The sequence below is a fragment of the Rattus norvegicus genome, chromosome 1 (assembly GCF_036323735.1).
Source record: "Rattus norvegicus strain BN/NHsdMcwi chromosome 1, GRCr8, whole genome shotgun sequence".
Lineage (NCBI taxonomy): Eukaryota > Metazoa > Chordata > Mammalia > Rodentia > Muridae > Rattus > Rattus norvegicus.
The window spans coordinates 192,004,030-192,026,184 of record NC_086019.1 but is presented as its reverse complement, the minus strand read 5'-3'; the positions used below and the strand labels follow the sequence as shown (position 1 = coordinate 192,026,184).

General features: G+C 42.8%; 1 protein-coding gene across 3 annotated transcripts; it reads right to left on the bottom strand.

Annotated features, from left to right (window-relative positions):
• Nucleotides 1-5,297: 5,297 nt before the first annotated feature.
• Nucleotides 5,298-19,174, bottom strand: Fus (Fus RNA binding protein). 3 transcript variants are annotated; one of them, XM_006230290.5, is made up of 15 exons: nt 19,092-19,174; nt 17,204-17,228; nt 16,938-17,092; nt 15,060-15,201; nt 14,719-14,906; nt 14,266-14,482; nt 12,649-12,683; nt 11,171-11,203; nt 9,682-9,785; nt 8,533-8,662; nt 7,456-7,557; nt 7,197-7,320; nt 6,038-6,138; nt 5,776-5,920; nt 5,298-5,532 (listed from the first exon to the last, which is right to left on the bottom strand). In XM_006230290.5, exons 1-15 carry the CDS (start codon nt 19,102-19,104, stop codon nt 5,493-5,495), a joined length of 1,554 nt encoding a protein of 517 aa, XP_006230352.1. In that variant the 5' UTR covers nt 19,105-19,174; the 3' UTR covers nt 5,298-5,492. The 3 variants fall into 3 exon arrangements, with proteins under 3 accessions (XP_006230352.1, NP_001012137.1, XP_063121704.1); NM_001012137.1 differs by having other exon boundaries at nt 15,060-15,204; nt 19,092-19,169; XM_063265634.1 differs by lacking the exons at nt 12,649-12,683; nt 15,060-15,201; nt 16,938-17,092; nt 17,204-17,228; nt 19,092-19,174 and having other exon boundaries at nt 14,719-14,858.
• Nucleotides 19,175-22,155: the final 2,981 nt, after the last annotated feature.

Below are 22,155 nucleotides of genomic sequence, written 5' to 3'. Positions count from 1 at the left end.
ACTACATAGATGGAGAAAAAGGCAATTTAAAGAGCTGTTTTCTTTTTTAAGGATGTCCAGCTTGGCTTCCCACTGTAGCCCTCCTCCTCCTTAGCACACACAGTACACCAAAATACCAAAACCACAGCCAAGAGTTACGAGTTGAGTACACATAGTGGAATTGCTAAGCCTACCAGATGCCTCTCATCCCAGACTCAATGGGTTCTAACAACTCTAGAAAGCCTTAAATTGCTAGCCACCATAAACGAAAACTCTCTTAGGTCAAATCTGCTAACATGCTTTTAGCAATTATCCCAATTCTCTTTAGGCCAACACCACAAAGGCCTGAAATTTGTCTTCTTGCTTTGGCTTCTGAATACCAAGATGATGGGCATCTGCCATATCTTGTCTCCAAAGGGTCAATATATGCAAATTATCATAGTATCACTTTTGGGCATATAACAAAGGGAATGGAATATACAAAATAATGTCAAATACCTACTTTTTGCAGTACTCACAAAGCTTTGAGAAAACACCGACAATTCTAAGTTTGAATGTTTTACAATACGTGCTGTGATTACAGACATGAACCACTATCCTCAGCATATAACTTGGATGTCATTTACCAAGTATTGATGTACACACAGCACTATACAGAGACCAGACAAGTGTCTTCCTTATGAACCACTGATTCTCCAGGTCATTTCCAGAAACATGCAGGTACATGCAGGCAAAATTATACATACACAAAATTATATTCATACATTTTTAAAAAATCTATCTCATGGGGATGATGATGAAGCACATCTTTAGTTCCAGCACTCTGGAGGCAGAGGGTTATCATCTTGAGTTCAAGACCAGCCTAGTCTAAATTGCAAATTCTAGGATAGCCAGGGCTACAGAGACTGTCTCCAAAAAAAAAAAAAAAACCTTTACAAAACATTATTTAAATATTATCAACTTTAAATGGGTGACTAGAAGACATAGAACCAAATGAAAGAGCCAGGAGGTGGAGGAGGTGGTGGTGGTGGTGGTGGTGGTGGTGGTTGTGCAATTTTTTTTTTTTTTTTCGGAGCTGGGGACCGAACCCAGGGCCTTGAGCTTGCTAGGCAAGTGCTCTACCACTGAGCTAAATCCCCAACCCCCTTTCTTTTTTTTTTTGTTGGTTGTACAATTTTAATCCCAGCACTCAGGAGCCAGCAGGCAGATCTTTGAATTTGAGGTCAGATGGGTCCATATAGTGAGTTCCAGGGCAGCCAGAGCTACAGTGAGACCCTGTTATTTCAACCCAATACAAGGACCTGGACCTGTTCTAAAGATATAAACATGTCAATGTAAATATCATAGTACTAACCCTCAGTTCCTAGCCCTTGGAACTCTTGGCAATTCTACACTACTAAACTATATGCTGAAACACAAAACTTGTATATAAAGGGAAGGGAGAAGACATTGAGAGGCAGAGAACTGTAGGCAGACACCTGGTCCCACCCACAAACTCCAAACTGCCCTTAATTTGTAACATCACCTGGTACTCCAACATCAACTGTTGGCAAACAGTTGCTTTGATCATGGGAGTTTTAAAACCAATCTGGGCAAAGTATTGAGGCTGTGCTTAGTTATATGAAGGATCTCATGGGCATCCATATGTAAGAAAATTAACATATTCTACAGTTAATGCTCATATGCTGCTTTGCATAGGGGAAATATGAGCACAGCTGATTATCAAAGAACATGGTTTTATAAATGTGTCAGGTAAAGACAGCTGAGAATTCTTACTATCAAACCTGATGCCATTTCAATTTCTAGAACCTACAAGATCAACTGAAATAACATACTTTTCCTCTCATTTCCACATAACCAATTGTACATATGCATATACAAAGCAGAGAGACAGAACAGAGTGCCTCACTACGTAAGCCTGGCTGGCCTACAATCAGGCTGGCTTTGAACTCAGTCATCCATTCACCTGATTCTGCCCTAGGTCTTAGGATTAGATGTACAAACCACATCCCATTAAAAAAAAAAAAAGGGGGGGGGGGGTTGGGGATTTAGCTCAGTGGTAGAGCGCTTGCCTAGGAAGTGCAAGGCCCTGGGTTCGGTCCCCAGCTCCGAAAAAAAGAACAAAAAAAAAAAAAAGTATGTATGTGCATCAATTTGTACATTGTCTGAGTTCAATTACAAGCACCTACAACAAAGAAGATAAAGTGTTTCCAATAATTCAGTAACATTGAAATGTATAAAAGTTGTCAGAATCCCGGCCATTCAAAAAAGCTGAGGGAAATGAGAAAATCATAAATCCAGGGCCAGCCTGTGTACAGTGACTTCAATACCAGCTTGTACAACTGAGTCCCTGTTCAAAATAAATTAAGGTGGGCTGGAGAGATGGCTCAGCGGTTAAGAGCACCCAAATGCTCTTCCAGAGGTCATGAGTTTCAATTCCCAGCAACCACATGGTGGCTCATAACCATCTGGAAAGAGATCTGATGCCCTCTTCTGGTGTGTCTGAAGACAGCTACAGTGTACTTATATAAAATAAATGAATAAATCTTAAAAAAAATAAAAATAAAAATAAGGTGCAGACATATGGAATTCTTGTCTAGCAATGATTCTCTAGGTTCAATCCACAGGACTTGGAAAAAAATTCGAAGAACTAAACCTATAATCAGTTAAGTGATACATGAAAGGCTATTACTTGCCTAGCTATTATTACAAGAATGAAGCTAAGAGCAAAGTCAGAGGGTTAAAAATAAGCAAAAACAAAAAACAAACAAAAAACCACTGGATGTCACAATTTTGTCACCAATGGGTGACCTGGCATCTCACAATCAATTGTCTTTATCAATTTATTTCATCTACCCACAGTACTATACTGGACCTAACCAATACCAAACATTGGGCACTAGTTATCTGGTAATAAACTTCAATTTTGGGGGCAGGAAAGGATGTCTCCAAGGTCAACAGCACGTAATAAGCAAATTCCATAACAGTCAGAACTATAAGCCCAGTCTCCAAAAAAATAAAAACGCAAAGAAAGCACATACTGGTCCTATAGGACCTGAGTTTAATTCTCAGCACCCACAATATGTGATTAACAACTGCCTGTGTATAAGTACCTCCAAGGGATCCCAGTCTTCTAGTCTCTACACATACCCACACCTAACAAAAGTAAACATGTATTGAATAAATTAAAAAAAAAAAAACTAGGAACAAAAGAAAGGCTTTAATCTTCATTCCTTCTAGCTGTATGGATTAAGGAAACAATATTATTAGCACCCTAATACGAGTGCTTCTCAAACCAAATGATCAAAAACAAAAAAAAAAAACAAAAAAAAGCAAATCAGCATATCATTAATTAATGATAAAAACCTCGAAAGCATGCCTCCTCCTTCCCTGCAAGCAGGTGAGCCTCTAATAGAACCATCATTTCCTACCTCCAGTCACTGATCTGAAGATGAAATAATTCCTCTCTAGGTAATTTCTCAAGTTCAAGGTCAGCCTGGTGTACAGAGCAAGTATATCAGGAGAGCTAGGGCTACACAAGGAAACCCAGGCTGGGGGATACTACACTCCAGCACAAACTCCAACTTATGACTCAGGATAGTATTATCCCCAAGACATCTTACCAGCTACAGGTCTCGGTGTCTGTAAGGCATGCTTCAGATGCCGCCTTCTGTACAAAGGCTGTGCAAGTCAGGCTGACACGGTGCCGGTCTATAACCCCAGCACTAAAGAACTGATAACAATTTATATTTGGATTTTCCTGTACAGCCCTAGCTGTCCTACAACTAACTAGCCAGGCTAACACCTGCCTGCCTCTGCCTCCCAAGTGCTGGGAATAAAGATGCGCGCACCTCCATCCACCTAGGACATACCTTTTAAGACTGTGTGCTGTGTATACACCTGCACACCAGAAGAGGGAATCAGATCCCATAGGTGATTGTGAGCCGCACGTGTGGTTGCTGGAAACTGAGTTAACAGCCAGTTGTTCTAACTGCTCACCCCTCTCTCCAGTCCCTGGATTCCTAAATGTTCAAGGATGCCAAGCATGAATGGCAAGACCATCCAAAAAACCTTCAGTGGAGGTACAAATCAATGGGCAGCTCTTGTCTAAGACTGTGGTCTAGTATCCAGTACCAATACACAAAACCCATCTTTTCCCTAGGCAGTTCTTAACTATACTTTAAATGACACTGCCCCATATAAATAGCAGGTTCGAGCTCAAGAACCATGCAACTGGTTGGATGTAATGATACACTTCACCTTTAATCGGAGAAAAGTGAGACATGCATTTTTCAAGGCATGTTACAGCTGGGGTTGGTAGTGCACACCTTTAATCCCAGCACTATCAGATCTCACTTCAAGGCCAGCCTGGTCTACCAAGAAAAACCCTGTCTCAAAAAAAAAAAAAAAAACAAAAAAAAACAAAAAAACAAAAACAAAAACATAAAACAAGCATGATACAAAAATAACAAGTTTCAATTTACTGTTTGTGCTACATTCATGCTTGCCTATTTGGAGGGAGCTGCTCTTTTTTTGGGGGGGTGTGTGTGTGTCATGATTACAGTCCATGTTGACCTTGAACTTCTGATCCTCCTGCCTGCATACCCAAGGACCAGAAATATAGGACTCCATAGCCATGCCCAAGTGGTCTGCGTTTGTTGGCCCTGGGGTCAAGGTATTGTTATGTGGCTCAATAAAGCTGGAAACTCTGCCTCCCCAGTGCTGAGATTACCAATCTATACCATTCATGGCTAATTTTCAGTTCTACATACTAGTTTGAATATTCACCAAGTGGTTGCCAAATACAGACAAGTTATTAAACATAAGTGAAAAGGCTGGGGTTTACAATGTTTAAACTCACTGACTTCACCACTTTATCATTCAACTTCCGTTAAAAGGAAGAATGGTAGCCAAGAATGGCACACTTTAATTCTAGTACCCAGAGGCAAGAGTTGTAAGGTCCTGGGAGGATATTAATTTTCCATTAATTCTATAATCCTATCTGAAAACACGATGGGAGTTCAAAGCACCAAATTTCAAACGACCTACAAACAGCTGGATTTAGGCAAGATGTAAGTGATGCACTTAGACCACTGTATGCTTGGTCCTCTTCCTGAGAAAATATGGGAATCAGAAACCACTCAAGGCAAACTATCTTTTCTCTCCTCCATCAAGATTACTTTATCCTACTACTTCCTGCTAGGTAGGGACAAATTATATTCCAATTCTTTCTATACAAGACAATTTCTGGGGGATAAGATTGCCCCGCATTAGTAACAAGGACCCATTCTCTAGAAAGTAAACTGGGGGGACCAGAATTTAACTAAAATGGTTTTTAATGGGAACCAGAGATATGGTTACAATTACGGTAGTCTGACACACTCACACACACACACATACCGTTGCCCACCCCCCCAAAAAATATCCATGAGCAATCCTGAATTGTAAGTTTACAAAATAACAAGGGTAACACTGGGTACAGGAAGAGCTGTTCCAGAACTTCAGGAGTCAGGCTAATATGGCCTCTCCCTGCGATCCTGTCTGTGCTCACCCCTGAAAGAAAAAATTATTTGTTAGATTAAGAGTTACCAAACTGCCCATGCATATCCTTCAAATACCCTACTTGCCCATGCTACCCAACAAATGACTTTAAAGCAAAATAGTCTTAAGACTGGGTTCTGAATTCTTCCTCTTCCTTCCCAAAAATGGAACCAGCTAGGCTGTCCTTTCCCAGAGAATCCTTACTTCCTCATCATCTCTGACCAATTTTCTTGACTTTTGTTTTGACTTACTCACCTGGAGTCCATCTTGCCAGGGCCAAAACCACCTCTGTCCCCACCACCCCGGCCCCCTCTGAAGCCCCCTCGGTCCCCTCCTCGGCCCCGGTAGCCGCCCCGATCATATCCTCCTCTGCCACGCCGATCATCTCCGTAGTTTCCCCCTAAGACAAAGAAAGTCACATATCATCCTCAATTCTTCTACCTTCCCTCCCCACCACCCGCCCCTGCAAGTATGGGGCTCTTTCTGGACCTCAATTCCAGCTCTGCTTCCTTCTTACCCATATGAGAGCCTCCTGGTCCCCCTCCTGGGCCATCTGGCTTAGGTGCCTTACACTGGTTGCATTCACTTCTCCAAGAGAAGTTCATGTTCTCACATGTACTAAAGAAATGAAAAGCAATTCATTTTCAAGAGGCACAATCTTAAAAGTTGAATTCACAAGACTTCAAGGAAAGAGCTGGTTTCTCACCAGGAGCCAAAAGTATTAAACCTAAGCCACTACCTTTCAGTCTTTTTCCATGATTTTTGGTTTGCAACAGCTTAGCTTTCAACGCAATCAGGAATTCATGTCTGAAATCAAGTCTCACTCGATTGTTATCTACACATGAATCTTTCTGTCCAGCATATCTCCACCACCTGCACTATCTACCCACTTCAAATCTCAGTTATGGTTTTATCTTAGTATCTAGTGTTTATGTGACAATGAAGTTCATTCAGGCTCATGTTTGTATACTTGATTCCCAGGTGGGAAGGATTAGAAGGTGGGCTGGGGGGCTGATTGCAAAAGCCCAGTTCTCTCTCCTCAGTTACTGTCTCAAGACACAAGTTCTTGGCTACTACCCCATGCAGAGCCTGCCTGCTCCACTCTACTCTCCCCACCACTATGGTCATGAACTCTAATCCTCTGAAACTGTGCTCCAAGTTGCCTTGGTCATGGCAATGGGAAAGTTAACTAAAAGCCAGACAGTGGTGGCACAGGCCTTTAATCCCAGCACCTGGGAGGCCGTCGGGTGTATCTTTTTATCTTTTAAGTTTAAGGGCAGCTGGATTTTTATCATAGGCTCCAGAACAGCCAGGACCACAAAGAGAAAGTTTTAAAAATACCTAAAGAAAAGAAAGGCAAATGGTGGGGGTTGGGGATTTAGCTCAGTGGTAGAGCGCTTGCAGGCCCTGGGTTCGGTCCCCAGCTTGGGGGGGGGGGGGGTGAGAAAGGCAAATAGGGTTCTGTACTTTCTAAAATTCTAGACATGCACTTTGAAAGATAGCATGTCCAAAGACTAAACTAACCCTCCCTAGGTAAACTATTAACTAATCTTCCATTGACAGTGTGACCCTGACACTCAGTTTAAAAAAAAAAAAAATACCAACTCTTAATATAGTATCAAGGATCATACAAGAACGTAAAAAAAAAAAAAAAAAAAAAAAGGCAAATTACTCACGGATTAGGACACTTCCAGTCCCCAGCTCGTTGCTGTCCTCCACCTCCACCACCTCCACTGGGAAATCCTCCCCGGCCACCACCACCGCTGCCACCTCCTCCATAGCCTCCACGGCCCATGGGTCCTAGTACAAAAGCACTCATCAACCATTTCCTTAGTTTGGCTAGCCTACCTTCTCTTCCATAAAACTTATTTTCATCATCTTCTGCATGATGTGTTCCATAATCTCTTTCAACCAGTAAAAAGTAAAAAGACCCACCTCCTCGCCCTCGGCCTCCACGACCATTTCCACCACCCCGGTTGAAGTCAGCACGCCGGGTAGCAAATGAAACTTTAATAGGATTCCCAGAGAATTCTTTTCCTAAAGAAATAACAGTGGGTGATTTAACCAAAATGAAATATGTATGAAAACCCTATATGGAAACTTACTATTTGTTTGTTTGCAACAGGGTTTATGTAGCCCTGGCTGTCACGAAACTCACTATAGAATCCCTAGCTGACCTCAAACTCAGGAGATCCATCTGCCTCTGCCTCTCAAAGTCTGGGACTAAAGCCACACACATCACCATGCCCAGCCTCACAAAATTTTTAAATGTCAGAATTTTTTTTTTTTTAAAGTAGCTACAAAGGTTTTAGGGCTGGTCAGTGGTGGCACACACCTTCAATCCTTGCACTCCAGAGGCAAAGGCAGATCTCTAGTTTGAAACCAACCAAGCTACATAGAGAAACCCTATCTCAGAAGACAAAGAAAGGGGGGCTGGAAATCTAGTATAATATACAGAGGGCTTGGGTTTTAGAACTCCAGCACCATACTATAAAAAGGGGGAACAAGATAACTTGGTGTAGAGTGACTGCCATCAAACTTGATCACCCATATTCAATCCCACGAGCCCACATGATAAAAGGAATTTACCCCAGATGGTTTGTGTACTGACCTCTGTACTTATGTCATGGTATATACATGCCCACCCATATACACAATAAATGCTGTAACCTGCAGAGCCAAACCACTTTTAAGATCTTAGATTGTCGTCTTGGAAAAGATTTATAAACTGATGGGACATAAACAAAAAATGAGTCCACATTGAAATTATAAACTAAGTGCCAACCAAGGCTTAGGAGATGGCTCATCAGGTAAAGGTGCTTGATGACGAACAAGCCTGACCGACCACACAAGTTCCATCCCTACAAACCATGTAAAAGAACTATACCTGCAAGTCATTGAATAAACCGAAACTTTGCATTAAAAAAAAAAAAAAAAAAAAAAACTAGGTACCACAAACTTGGAACTCCCAAAAGGGAACCTATTTCCCCTATCATCTTTTTTGATACATACCATCAAACCAGTCGATTGCAGCTTTAGCAGAAGGTGGGTCATCAAATGAGACTGTTGCCTCACCCTTCAACTTGCCAGTTTCTCTGTCTGTATACAAATTAATCATAGGCTGTCCAGTTTTCTTGTTTGTCTAAACAAAACAAAGTGAATTATCAATTTTTAGATACACGCAGGTCTTGGCCTAGTATTTGTACATAGCCTGCATATAATTTACTGTACCCACTTAATCACTCCATAGGCTATGGATGTACTCAGTGAATACAGTACTACTTTCTTAGCAGCCACAATTCATAGGGCTCAATCTCCAGCAAGTCAGCAAAACTTTCCAGTACTTACAAGAATACCTAAATAGCAATGTTATGTAGTTGTTCTGCTACACTGATTTTAGTCTGGAAAGGTTCGAAGAAAACACACCTAATCTAAAGTTAGTTCAATCTACAAATGTAGAGCCTGTAAGAAACCAGACCTCCATCTTTCCCCTAGACTTATTCCAAACTCTGGCTCCCTTCTTCCCAATTACTCTTCCTGTCATGTAACTTAAATTTAACCATGGTTTACACTGTTTTTGAGCAAGTCCTTAGTCAGATACATCTTTTTGTGGTTTCTTCTTAAAAAGCAACAACTAAATGTTGCTAAAGAAAGGTAGCAACAGGGGGCTGGAGAGATGGCTCAGTGGTTAAGAGCACTTCCAGAGGTCCTGAGTTCAAATCCCAGCAACCACATGGTGGCTCACAACCATCTGTAAATGGGATCCGATGCCCTCTTCTGGTGTGTCTGAAGACAGCTAAAGTGTACTCATATATAATAAATAAATAAATCTTTTAAAAAAAAAAGGAAAGAAAAAAAGAAAGGTAGCAACAACCATCCCAACATTCTAGTGAATGTTACTTTTTGAGACATAATCTCTACAAAATCCTAGCTATTCTGGACCAGCTGGCCATGAACCTAAATCAAAGATCACCTGTCTCTGCTGGGAATAAACAGTTTAAATGTATCTTTAAACAAAAAAAAGTACTGTACTCTAATCTCAAAAAACACCAGCAAAGTTGTTTTTACTATTGAGAATCACCAATACTTGTTTCATATGACATGTGATGCCTGAGAGCCTGGAATACAGGTAAGGGGAAGTACCTACTGTGTAACAAGTACCTTAATAATTCCAATCTGCTTGAAGTAATCCGCCACAGATTCAATTGTAACATTCTCGCCTAGGCCTTGCACGAAGATGGTATTATTGTCTGAATTATCCTGTTCTGCTTGTTCAACAAACAGATGAAAAAGATTTGAAGAGCATAGGAAAGACAAGTTAGTCAGGTATACCAACAGTATAGTAGTACTTGATATTCAAGCTTCAAGAAAAATGCTCAGGATTCTTACCAGTTATACAGTATCTTATTAGATAACCCAGAACAATCCCTCCTTATTATCTACCTCCTTCAAAAGTTTCACTTTAGGCTGGAGAGATGGCTCAGTAGTTAAGAGCACTCACTGCTCTTCAGATTCCCAGCAACCACATGGTGGCTGACAACCATCTGTAATAGGATTGCCTCTTCTGGTGTGTCTGAAGATAGTGACAGTGTTTTCATATACATAAAATAAATAAATCTTAGTTTTACATTTACTCTCATTACTGTCCTTGAAAAACTGACACCTAATCAGAAACCAGTTTTCAAACTTTCATTTCTAGACTCCTTAGTGAAAAAAAAAAAACTTATGCCAAGGCATGGTGGACCAGTCCTTTTATTATCAGCACTCAGGAGGCAGAGGCAAGTGGATCTCTACATTTTTTTTTAAAAAAGATTTATTATTAACTTTATATGTGAGTACACTGTCGCTGTCTTCAGACACACCAGAAGAAGGCATTCTATGCCATTCCAGATGTTGTGAGCCACCATGTGGTTGCTGGGAATTGAACTCAGGACCTCCGGAAAAGCAATCAGTGCTCTTAACCACTGAGCCATCCATTTCTCTAGTCCCAATCTCTGAATTCTAAAACAGCCTAGTCTACATACTTCCAAGACAGCCAGGGCTATGTAGAGATCCTTCCTCGAAATAACTAAGTAGATGACTTTTTTCATTGAAAACCAAAGAAAATGAAACCAATTTCATTCAAATGTAGTATAGCATAAAAACACCATCACAAATAACATCTCTTAAATAACAAATAAATAAATAAAATCTATTAAAGTGGTTCCCTTACACATCTTGCAATCTGGTCTTTTTATCCATCTAATGTTGATCAACAGTTTAGGTATCTGCATTTCTTTGTTTTGGTTTTTAAAACTGAGTTTCTCTGTATAACCCAGGCTGTCCTGGAAATAAGCTCATAAAGCAGGCTGCCTAGATCTGAACTCGAAATGAACTGATCTGAACTGCTAGAAATGAAGGTGTAAAACATGTCTGGGTTAGTTATTTATGGACTTTAAAAAACCACTACCTTTAAATGAGCAACTCTCTCAAGCAAAGTCCAAGACTTGCCAGAAATGATAAATACCAGACTCATTCTAACCTCCAGCTCCAGTGTTTCTACTATTTATATAGCCCCCTCCCGTCTCTCTCCACATTTGCAGTTTTTTTTTGCAGTTTTTGGATTTCAAAGAAAATCCAAATGAATACTGTATAAAAACCATGGACTTACCAGAATCATGACGAGATCCTTGATCCCGAGGACCTTATAGTTACATGAAAAAAAAGAAAACAAAAACAAGGAAAAGGAGCCATTAGCTAAAAGGAAAGGACAGATAAGGTAACAAATTAACATCAAATTCAAATTCTTGGAATGTATTAGGTAATTGCTTCCAGCCTCTCTCCAAACCCTATCCTGAGGCCTTCCCAGTGGAGAAAATTCTAGACGGATCTCACAGAAGGGTCCCTTTTCTTAAGATCTGTCACTTTTGCGTCCCCATAGATAATGCCACACTTCAAGAAAATGCTGTTTTCCCCCAGGTAGGGCTGGGAAATGTCCTCAGCACAGATGCGGGTAGGGGAATTTAAATTAACCAACCAACTCAGACATAACTCAGCCCTGTTCTCTCACAAGAGAAACATAAGCTCAACACCAGCAATGTGATGTGCATCCATCCAGTTTCTCCAAACTTTTACACCAAAGACAACCCTTGTAGAACAATTTTTAATTTCATCTTGAAAACCATTCTTAACCATGTTGTTTCCCAAAGCAAGATGAAAATAATAAATATACATAGTAGCTATTATATTTTAAAAGCATGTCCCAGGGAACAGACCAGAAATGTTTTCATAATACAGCCTCTATTTTTTTTCCAGACACCATCTTTAACCAATGTTTATCTAAATTCACCATATAAAAATATTGTACCTGTATACAATGACACCTAAGTCACGAACCCCAAGCCTTTGGCTTTAAGTATTTAGACAAATCAAGAAACCATTTTGTTAAACAAACCAGAAAAGTTCCAGCTTACTAGGAGACTTCTCAAATTTGCCATTTTTTTCCATGAATTCAAGTTTGTGCTGTTTAAAACCTGGTTATTTCCCATGAGCAACACTCAAAAGATCTTTCTTGAAGTAGTTCACACCTTCCTTCCCAGATCTAGTTCCTATGTATTTGTCTGAGTACATATGTAAAATTGCATTGACATCACTATTTAATATATATACACCAAATTTACCATCCTCAGGGCAGGGCACTATTTCATGTCCCTCTCCCTAAATTAAAACATTTGGGAGGTTGTGTATACATACACACACATACACACACACTCGCACACTTATCTTAGACACACTGATCAAAAGGATCCTAAAGCCAAGTTGGCACCACATGTTCCAGAACATTCCCCAGTTGCTCAATGATGGTGTGGTCACTAAGTGCTAGGCGTGGCAACACCCATCAAGAAGCCTACTAATACTTCTATCAACTTGGGTAAAACCAATTTAGTAACAGACCGCCAAGAGTTTATCCCTGCCTGCCTCCAGGTTAGCACACATGTGGCAGCAGGAGGCATTCTAACCTACCCCTTCTGGAGGTGGCTACACACACTTTAGAAACCTTTGACACTTAACACGCTAAGACATCTGCAAATGAACAATCAGACAAAGCATTGCTGGGAGTTGGGAATTTTGGAAACTCTGTTCACTTACCACCAAATTTATTGAAGCCACCACGGTCACTTCCGCTGGAGAAGACAAGTTAGAAGAAAGGACATGAAGCTTCCAACGGCTACAAAAGGGTTTTGGTTTTGGGTTTTTTGGTTTTTTTTGTTTGTTTGTTTGAATATTCCCCAAACATGGGTTGGTGTTTTGGGAAAAAGATTCAAGTGGCTACTAAAATATACCCCTTCCTGACCACCCTTGTCTGACCTTTGAGCTTATCACACACGTGTGCAATTTCTCAGACACAGTTAAGGATTTTACTTTTAAAAAGTTGTATCTACATCCTCTGGAAAAAAAAAGCTCATTTTCCTTGGTTGTTCTTCTGACGTAGATGTTTATTCCTCTTGTTGCAAGTGGTGGACAACCCAGCAGTTGGTTTAAAAGATCTACCCCATATTTCCCAGAAGACATTTCACACCAGGCCCTGGGATAGCCCTGAACACGTGTTTTTTGTTGTTGTTTTGTTTGTTTTGTGGTTTTTGCTTTGAAAGCAGCAAGCAGACCCAACCCCATTCCATAAAAAGTCATAACCAAAGGCAATTTCCCCTTAGAGCAAGACAAACTCAGCTAAGCCCTATCCTAACTACTGAGCTGTTTTTAAATCACCCTTCACCCCCGGGGTCACCCCTTCTACACTGTGAGAAGAGCGGAGTATTTTGCAATGTCACCTTTCATACCTGTGGCACATAAAATGCAGAGCAAGTTAACAGTCACATAACAGTTGTTTTTTTTTTAAAGTTTTCATTAAACACACGCACACAACAAGAGTTTTTCATATTTTTGCATGATTGAGACTGCCCCCACCCACCTCTGAATACTTACCATGTACAAACTCAAAAAACCTACTTTCTTCAAAAAAAGAAATACCACTGACATTTTCCCCTTTTCAAGGAAGATAAGGTCCCTTTAAAGTCACCAACAGATTTGACAAACTGTTTTAACATCAAATCTAAGGTTTTACTTCAACTAGAAGAGATCCGGTTGGACAAGTTGATTTGATGTCTGACCAAGAAAAGGTGAACAGTGGAATAAGACAGCAGAATACCACTGTCAAGTGTATTTACCCTGCAAGTCTGCACATTTCAGTCAGAAGACCCCATAAATGAACCAAGTCACACACAAATCAGTCAAATTAGTGCAAATCAGGCTCATGACTCAAGTAACTACAGAATATAGATGAGTAAATAGCTAATTCCTAGAAGCTAAGGTCAAGTTTAACCATTACCAACTCCCTTGGAAGACACATGGGAATGAATACGCAGAACAAGTTTCCCTAATATTTCCCAGGAATAGGTTTCCCTTGCAAACAAGTCTTTACTCCCAAGTTTCTTGCCTGAGATAACGACTTCCACCCATTTGTATCTGTGTATATTCTTTTTCTTTGGAAATAAATACACCAATACCCAAATCTCTACTGAGAGCTATGAATGAGATTTTGGCTCCCAAGTTCTCACAATGAATATACAAAGAAACACTACTGGCCACAAACTGAAGCCCTTACATATGCCCAGAGAACAATACTAACCATGCACTAGGGATTGACTTCAAGAGAAAGCCATGCAACATTCCCCACTGAAGGTACTCCCTGGCTCATGAGACACCTACCCCATGCCGCCTCTGCCTCCTCGGCCACCTCCACGGCCTCTGGGTTCATAGCCACCACTGCTTCGGTTGTAACCACCTCCACCGCCCCTGCCACGGCCCCCACGATCCTGCTGGCCTCCCCCGTAGCCACCACCGCCGCCACCACTCTGGTCCTGATTGCCATAACCACCACCACCGCCGCCGCCACTCATAGAGGACTGATCTTGGCCATAGTTGCCTGTAAGGAAAACAAAAGAATGCTTTTTAAAGGGGGAAGGAGTGCTTAGTAATCCTGTATGCTTAGCATAAACAAACTTCTAGTTTTAGTTCTCAGCAACACAAGTGAAGGGACATGAAGTACCATGGAAAGGGCCAATGGTAAAGATCAGAAACCTAGTATAACAAGAAAGCCACTATTTTAGAAAATGGGCAAGTTTGGAGACTATAGAGACAGAGCTAAAGGTATTTCCTCACCTCCACCACCCCCTCCACCACCTCCACTGCTGCTGTTGTACTGGTTCTGTTGTCCATAACCCTGAGGTGGGTTATAGGAGCTTTGTTGCTGTCCGTAGCTTTGTTGCTGTCCACCATAGCCAGACTGTTGACCATAGCCTCCACTCTGGGGCTGCCCATAGCTGCTGCTCTGAGAACTTCCACCATAACTAAATGGAAAACAAAACCAAAACTAAATTATGATTTGCAAAATGCCCAAATGCTTGTTTTACTATTAGTCCATTCCTTTTCATTTTTCATTACCCAGAGACCCAGCAGTCTACCAACACTTTCTGGCCTACCCCTCTCCTATACCACCTTACCTTCCTGAGGTGCTACTAGGAGCTGGCTGTTGGCCATAACCGGGGTAGGAGGACTGCTGCCCATAAGAAGACTGGGAACTTTGGCTGCTGCCATAGCCACCAGTGGAACCATATCCCTGGGGTGCTGACTGAGTTCCATAGCCTGCTACAAAGGAAAAAAAAAAGTTACAAAAAGACCAGTTATGTAGTGCTCATCTTTAATCCTAACATTTCAGAGGCAGAGGCAGAGGAGGCAGATGCAGATCTCAGTTCAGTGAGACAAAAATGATGTCTACGTTATCTTCAGGTCAAACAAAGCTATATAATGAGAACAGAGGAGGGGCAAGGACAAGAATTAGCTTAGAAAAAAATATATATATATACACTTCCCAATATTCATTTATACTTGGGGGGGGTGAGGAGGTGGGGAGATCATCCTAGATTTTATTAGCAACTACCAGGAGAATGGAGAATAAAGATCAGTTTAAGGCCAATCTGGAAAATCTTAGTGAAACTACCTCAATTTACTTCTTAAAGATAAATAACTGGACTTGCTATGAAAGTCTTGACAATTTGGGTTCAATTGAAAAAATCATGTTTATCTAGTTTTTAAAAACTTGTTAATCTTGATACACACCAAGCCCAGTGTTTCATGCTCATCCTCGAAATTAGAAGGCTATCTCAGCAAAAGGGGAATAAGCTAGAGATGTTGGTCAGCAGCATACACACAAGTTCATTTGATCTTCAATACCATTATAAACCAAGTATTGTGATACATGTCTTTGCTTCCAACACCCAGAGGCAGGAAAATCAAAGGTTTAAGGACATCAAAGGCAAGTATCTGGCCAGTCTCAGCGCCCAGGCCAGGCCATCTCTGCACCCATCCACAGGGTCTCAGCATGCAGGCTGCCTCAACTTCTCAATCAGTGGCTCTCAATCTGTGCTCTGAGACCCCTTTCTCTGGGTGTATCTGATACCAGTAACAGTAGCAAAATTAGTTATAAAGAGCAAGGAAAATAATTTTATGGTTGGGGTCACCACAACATGAGGAACTGTATTAAAGGGCTACAGCTAATGCGACCTAATGGAAGGTTGAGAACCAGTCTTCAATGAACAAGACCTTGTCTCTCCCACCTCCACATCCCAGGTGCTGAGATTATAGCCGCATTCCATATCTTCAATTTCACTAACATCACTGTTTAATAAAGGTTCAATTCCATTCTATCTACCCCAAATCTAGGCACCTGTGCCACTAATTGTAACACAAAAGATCCCTAACAAACTGCCCTTTTTTCTGTTTTTGTTTTTCAAGACAGGATTTCTCTGTGTAGCCCTGGCTGTCTCAGAACTCACTTTGTAGATCAGACTGGCCTCTCAGATCAAGAGATCCACTGGCCTCTGCTTCCCAGAGTGCTGGAATTGAAGATGTGTGGCTGGAATTAAGGGGGTATGTGCCACCACTCCTGGCCCTAACTACATTTTTTAAAAAAAAGATTTCATGTATGTGAGTATACTGTAGCTGTCTTCAGATACACCAGAAGAGGGCATTGGATCCCATTACAGATGGTTGTGAGCCACCATGTGGTTGCTGGGAACTGAACTCAGGACCTCTGGAAGAAGTCAGTGCTCTTAACCGCTGAGCCATCTCTCCAGCCCCCTAACTACATTTTTAATGTGTTGATATAGACAGAAAATGTTTTTCTTTTGTGAGGTAAAAAGGGCACCACCTCTGTAAATCACAGTAGCCCAACTTCAACAATTTCCAAGTAAACTATTCCCTTCCTATCATCCTAAACTGGTTCTCTCTTTAGCAAATTTGATTTTTCACAAAAATAGTAAACATGGAGAAAATAGTCCAACACAGAAATGGATGAAGATGTGTTCCACTAAGAGACTCACTGTTTTGGGTCTGTCCATAAGAAGAACCATAGCTGCTCTGGCCGTATCCTGAAGTGTCAGCTGATTGGCCATAACCACTGTAACTCTGCTGGCCATAGGGCTGATTGCTCTGTTGGGAATAGCCCTGCCCAGGCTGGGTAGGATAGGCCCCATAGCTGGAAGAAAGAAGACCAGTAATCTTCAACTGAAAGAGTAAGAACAAAAGCATACAGAATACATTAACCAGCCTTGCTGTCTACAAGGACCAGACCAGAAACAGTACTCACCTTTGAGTTGCTTGTTGGGTATAGTCTGTAAAAGATGGGAGAGAAAAAGGTCTTTAGTTAAGAATGACATAGAACTAAATCCTTCAACTTTTGAACTAGGCACTCCAGATGAAATAAATCTACAAAACTGTAATTGCAAAAACAGGCATACTCATAAGACACCAGGAACACAAAATGAAAATAGCCAAGTTTTATTGCAAAAACCAAAGAAAGTACAATTTCTACACACCAAGAAGTCTTGGACTTTTGTGCAGGGTAGAACCCAGGGCTTGGATCATGCTAAGCAAGCTACCATTGAGCATCACACAGAGAAAGATACTCTCCTCCGGTGGATAACTATTATCTATCTACATTCTTGTGGAGGGACTGGTTCTGTATTTACACTCTTGACGCAGGGTTTCTCTGCATAGCCCAAGTTGTACTGGAACTCTCTCTGTAGACCAGGATGGCCTTGAATTTAATACTTACAAAGCACCATCTGCCTCTGCCTTCCAAATGCTGGGATTCAAGGTGTCCAACACCATATCCTTTTTGTTTTGGTTTTTTTTTTTTTTTTGAGACAGAAGTCTATTATGTACCTGACTGTCCCAGAATTCACTATGTAGACCAGACAGGCCTCGAACTCACAAAGATCTGCCTACCTCTACCTCTCTAGTCCTGAGATTAAAGCTGTTCTCAAAATACAGATCGTCCCTTCAGCTTTAAAAATCCTCTAGACTCTTTTCAAAGCCTGCAACACACACCACCACGTTCTGTATCTTCACAGCAGCTCTACAGGAAATGTTATCACCAGGAGTCAAAATTAACTTTTACAGTCAAGAGATTACACAGTTGATTTCAAGCCCAAGGAAGCAGCTAGAAGAACGTGACCCTCCAACAAAAATGTCTTTATAAACATTCATTCACCTTGTAACCAACCTTGGAGACCTTATTAAGACAAAAGTGAAGTTTTAGTAACAAGCCAATCAAGGCGGCAAAACTCTTTTAACCCCAAGTGGCATAGCACTCTCAAGGCTCCCGTGTGGCTCTAAGTAACTGAGTTCCCGCCTACCGTGCACACCTGAAGCAGAGCGCACTTTCAACTGAATAGCAGTAGCTCAGCAGCTCCAAGTAGGAAACCTAAGCTCTGCCCCTGCACTGGGCAAAATTGACAGCGAGAGGGTGTGGCCTCGGAAAGCGACTCCTTTGATTTCCTTCCTGCCTCAATTCACAAGTGGGTGATACAGGCCGGGGTCTCTGAATCTGTTGGCCATTCCCCCGCGATTCTCCCAATCCCACGGACTCGCGGGCCAACTACGAGAGTTTCCGCTCCGGCCTGGAGGCCACGGAGGCGGGAAGAGGGAGGCCCCGCCCCTTCCCGAGGGACCCAGGGAGCAGGGCGAGGCCAACACCGGACCAGAAGTCTTCCGCCGAGGGTCTCGCGACAAAAACCCACACCAACTCCAGGCGGGCGAGGGAGGTGGGGGGGGTGGAGAGAAACGCGCCGAGAAGGGGGAGGGGCCAGAGGGGCGCGTGCGCGCACCAAGTGCCCGGATGCAGCACTGCGACAAAGCGAGGCCCGGAACGGAGGGAGGGGGTGGGGCGAGGCTGCGGAGACCCGGAGCTCCCTCACCCCTCACTCCAAGTCACCTGGCAGCGTCCCTCTCAACACCCGACCCAAGTGAACGGTCCATGAGAGAAAGCACACAGTCTCCGCGCCAAAGGCGCCAGAGGAGCCAAACAAAATGGCGACACCGCCCTCCCCTCTCCTCTTCCCGCTGCTTCCCGCCAGAGGTGCGGGAGCCCACACTCGCCCACCACCACAGGCCCACCGAAAACACAAAAGCCTTGCTGCGAGGGAACGAGGCTTCCCAGGGACGCGCCATCGCCGCCTCGCGCTCTCACATACCGTTTGAAGCCATGTCCGCGCACGCGCGCACAGGCCGCCAAGCAACAGGATTCCAGACGACTGCGAAGGGACGCCGCGAGGACTGAGCAGCCCCGCCTCCCGCGCCCGCCTTAAGTACGCCTGCCGCCTACGCGCCACCCGGACGTACCAAGTCGAACGGCGCAAGGGGGAAGCACTCCCAGGTTCCCAGGTCTTCCCGAGGATACAGAGACCCCAGGAAGATAGGAGGAAATGAAATCGCTTCACAGTAACATACTCGTACGTGCCTTATCTTTGTGGTAACTCTCTCTCGTCCGTCCCCCGGTCCTCGCCTTCGACAAACTCCACCCCTCTGGGGGCAGAATGGTACGACCCGGTCTCCCGCTAAGGGCGGTGCCAGGGCCCAGCGCTTGAGAGCGGAACTGTAGTCAAGGCCTGGAGTCTCCCGGTGTGGGAACCGAGAACGCTTCGACCAGCCCTGAACTGGGCCTCACTTTCACTGGGGAGGGCATGCTTTCCCTGTCGCTTGCCCTGGCCTATCAACTGAGACCGACGCAATGTCGCTCTGGTCCTCCACATTCTCTCCTGACAGCACACTAATCAGTCTCGTTTTTCACTTAGTAGTGCCTCGGCTTGCTGTTCTTTAGACCTTAACAAGGTTTACAGATTGTGACGTTTAACCTGAAAGAAGATGAGCTTTAGTCTGGACCCTACAGCCCTAGTCTTGTTCAACACTAACAAATACGTATACAATTTAAGTGGCTTCAAAGCCCACAATTTCCCTTTTTTAAAAAAAATCGGGGGTTGGGGATTTAGCTCAGTGGTAGAGCGCTTGCTCAAGCGCAAGGCCCTGGGTTCGGTCCTCAGCTCTGAAAAACAGAAAAGAAAAAAAAAAAAATTGGCCTCTCAGTACAGCTCAGCTGAACTCGAATTCATGATCCTATTTGCCTTAGCCCTGTGCATTCTGGAATTACAGTCGTCCTGGTTTTCCCCATCATCTTGTAAAGAAATCCTGCCTGCTACAAGTGAAGTCTGGGGGATGTAGCTTAATGATAGAGGGATTGCTTAGCCTGTGCATGACCCTGAGTACAACTCTAGTCCCGGAGCTAGGCTGAGGTGGAGTGGAGATGAATTGAATTGGATCTTATGAGAGCAGTGAGCCGCAGACTGAATATGAGGCAGCTCAGGGTCAGGTCTTCTGATCTTTTTTTTTTTTTTTAAGATTTATTCATTTATTATATATAAGTACACTGTAGCTGTCTTCAGATACACCAGAAGAGGGCATCGGATCTCTTACAGATGGTTGTGAGCCACCACCATGTGGTTGCTGGGAGTTGAACTCAGGACCTCTGGAAGAGTAGTCGGGTGCTCTTAACCACTGAGCCATCTCTCTAGCCCCAGGCATTCTGATCTTTAAAATCTAAGTCTGTGAAACTACAAAATGCTTCTTGGTTACATGAAATGATTAAAGCATTTTAAAGCATGTACACTTTTTGTCAGTTCAAGGACAAAATGAAATTCAAGGGAGCTAGAGAGATAGCTGCTCTAGAGAGGACTCAGGTTCAATTCCTAGTATCCACGTGTGGGCAAGCGACCAACAGTAATTCCAATACCAGGGAGTCTGGGATCACAGAGATCAGGTGATTCGTTTTGCAATGAGGAGGTTAGGATGAGTCTGAGGAGATGACATTTCTACTGAGAGTTTACCAAGTGAATGAAGTACTTGTCAGCCCAAACATGATAGGAACAAAGAGGATCAAGCTTGACTGAGAGCCTACTCTGTGAAGCCACTCTAGCTGTCCTGAGAGGGGGCATTAGAGAAAAGATAGGCATTGTCCTCTTCTCAGGAAACATCACTGATCCAAGGGACAGTGTGGAGAGATGGCCAGAAGCAGGCAGGAGACAGGCAGGCCCAGGCCTCCTCTAAACTGCAGCTTGTCTGAAGATTGCCTTCCTCCTGGATCCAGGGAAGAGAACAGGGATTGGATTTTACTCAGCCATATAAAAGTCCTGCAGCCAGTATTGGGCAGTCCTGTCTCTTATCGATCCTAACAAGAATAAGTCGGATGTGATGGCTCAAAAGAGGCTGAAGTAGGAAGCCTGCCATGAGTTCAAGGCCAGGTTAGGCTTCCAAATGAGTTCTAGCCAGTCTAGAGTAAAGTAAGATCCTTGAAAAAAACAAAATTGAGAGAGAGAAAGAGAGAAGAGAGAGAGAGAGCGCGCGCGCGCAGTGTAAATCTATTATATTGTGTGACTTTTCATTTGTAAACCACCTTTTTGGGGGAACGTATGGGTAAGACAGGGGTTCTCATTGTAGCCCTGGCTGTCCTAGAACTTACTCTGTAGACCAGGCTGGTCTGGAACTCAGAGCTCCTTTGCCTCCCAAGTACTAGGATTAAAGTTGTGTACCACCACGCCTGGCTTGTAAATCACCTTTAGCTGGGCCTGACCATAATAAGATAAATAACTGTTCTTTTAAAAATAATTTCTAGGGGTTGGGGATTTAGCTCAGTGGTAGAGCACTTGCCTAGCAAGCGCAAGGCCCTGGGTTCGGTCCCCAGCTCCGAAAAAAAAAAAATTTTTTTCTAGGCAAGCGCTCCCTAGGCAACCAACCAAAAAAAATCCCCAACCCAAAAAAATAATTTCTATAGCAAGGTGATGGTGGCACGGGCCTTAATCCTAGCAGAAGCAGGCAGATCTGTGAGGCCTCTGTGAGATCAATAGCAGGGCCAGAGAGATGGTACACATAAGTGTGCAGAGAAGCTGGCTTCGATTCCCAGCACATACTTCATGCAGCTCACAACTGCCTGTAACTTCAGCTCCAGGAAATGTTGACTCTTTCTTGTGGACTCTGAAGGCACTTGTACATACATGGCACACACAGAGACACACACACACACACACACACACACACACACACACATCTATCTTTTTTTAATAGTTTAGTATTTTTATTTTATATGAATGTGTGAGAATGTTGAATCCCCTGGTCCTGAGTTCAATTCCCAGCACTCACTCACAACCATCTGAAATGGGATCTCTCATATACATAAAAGTAAATAAATCTTCATTTTTTTAGAATTAT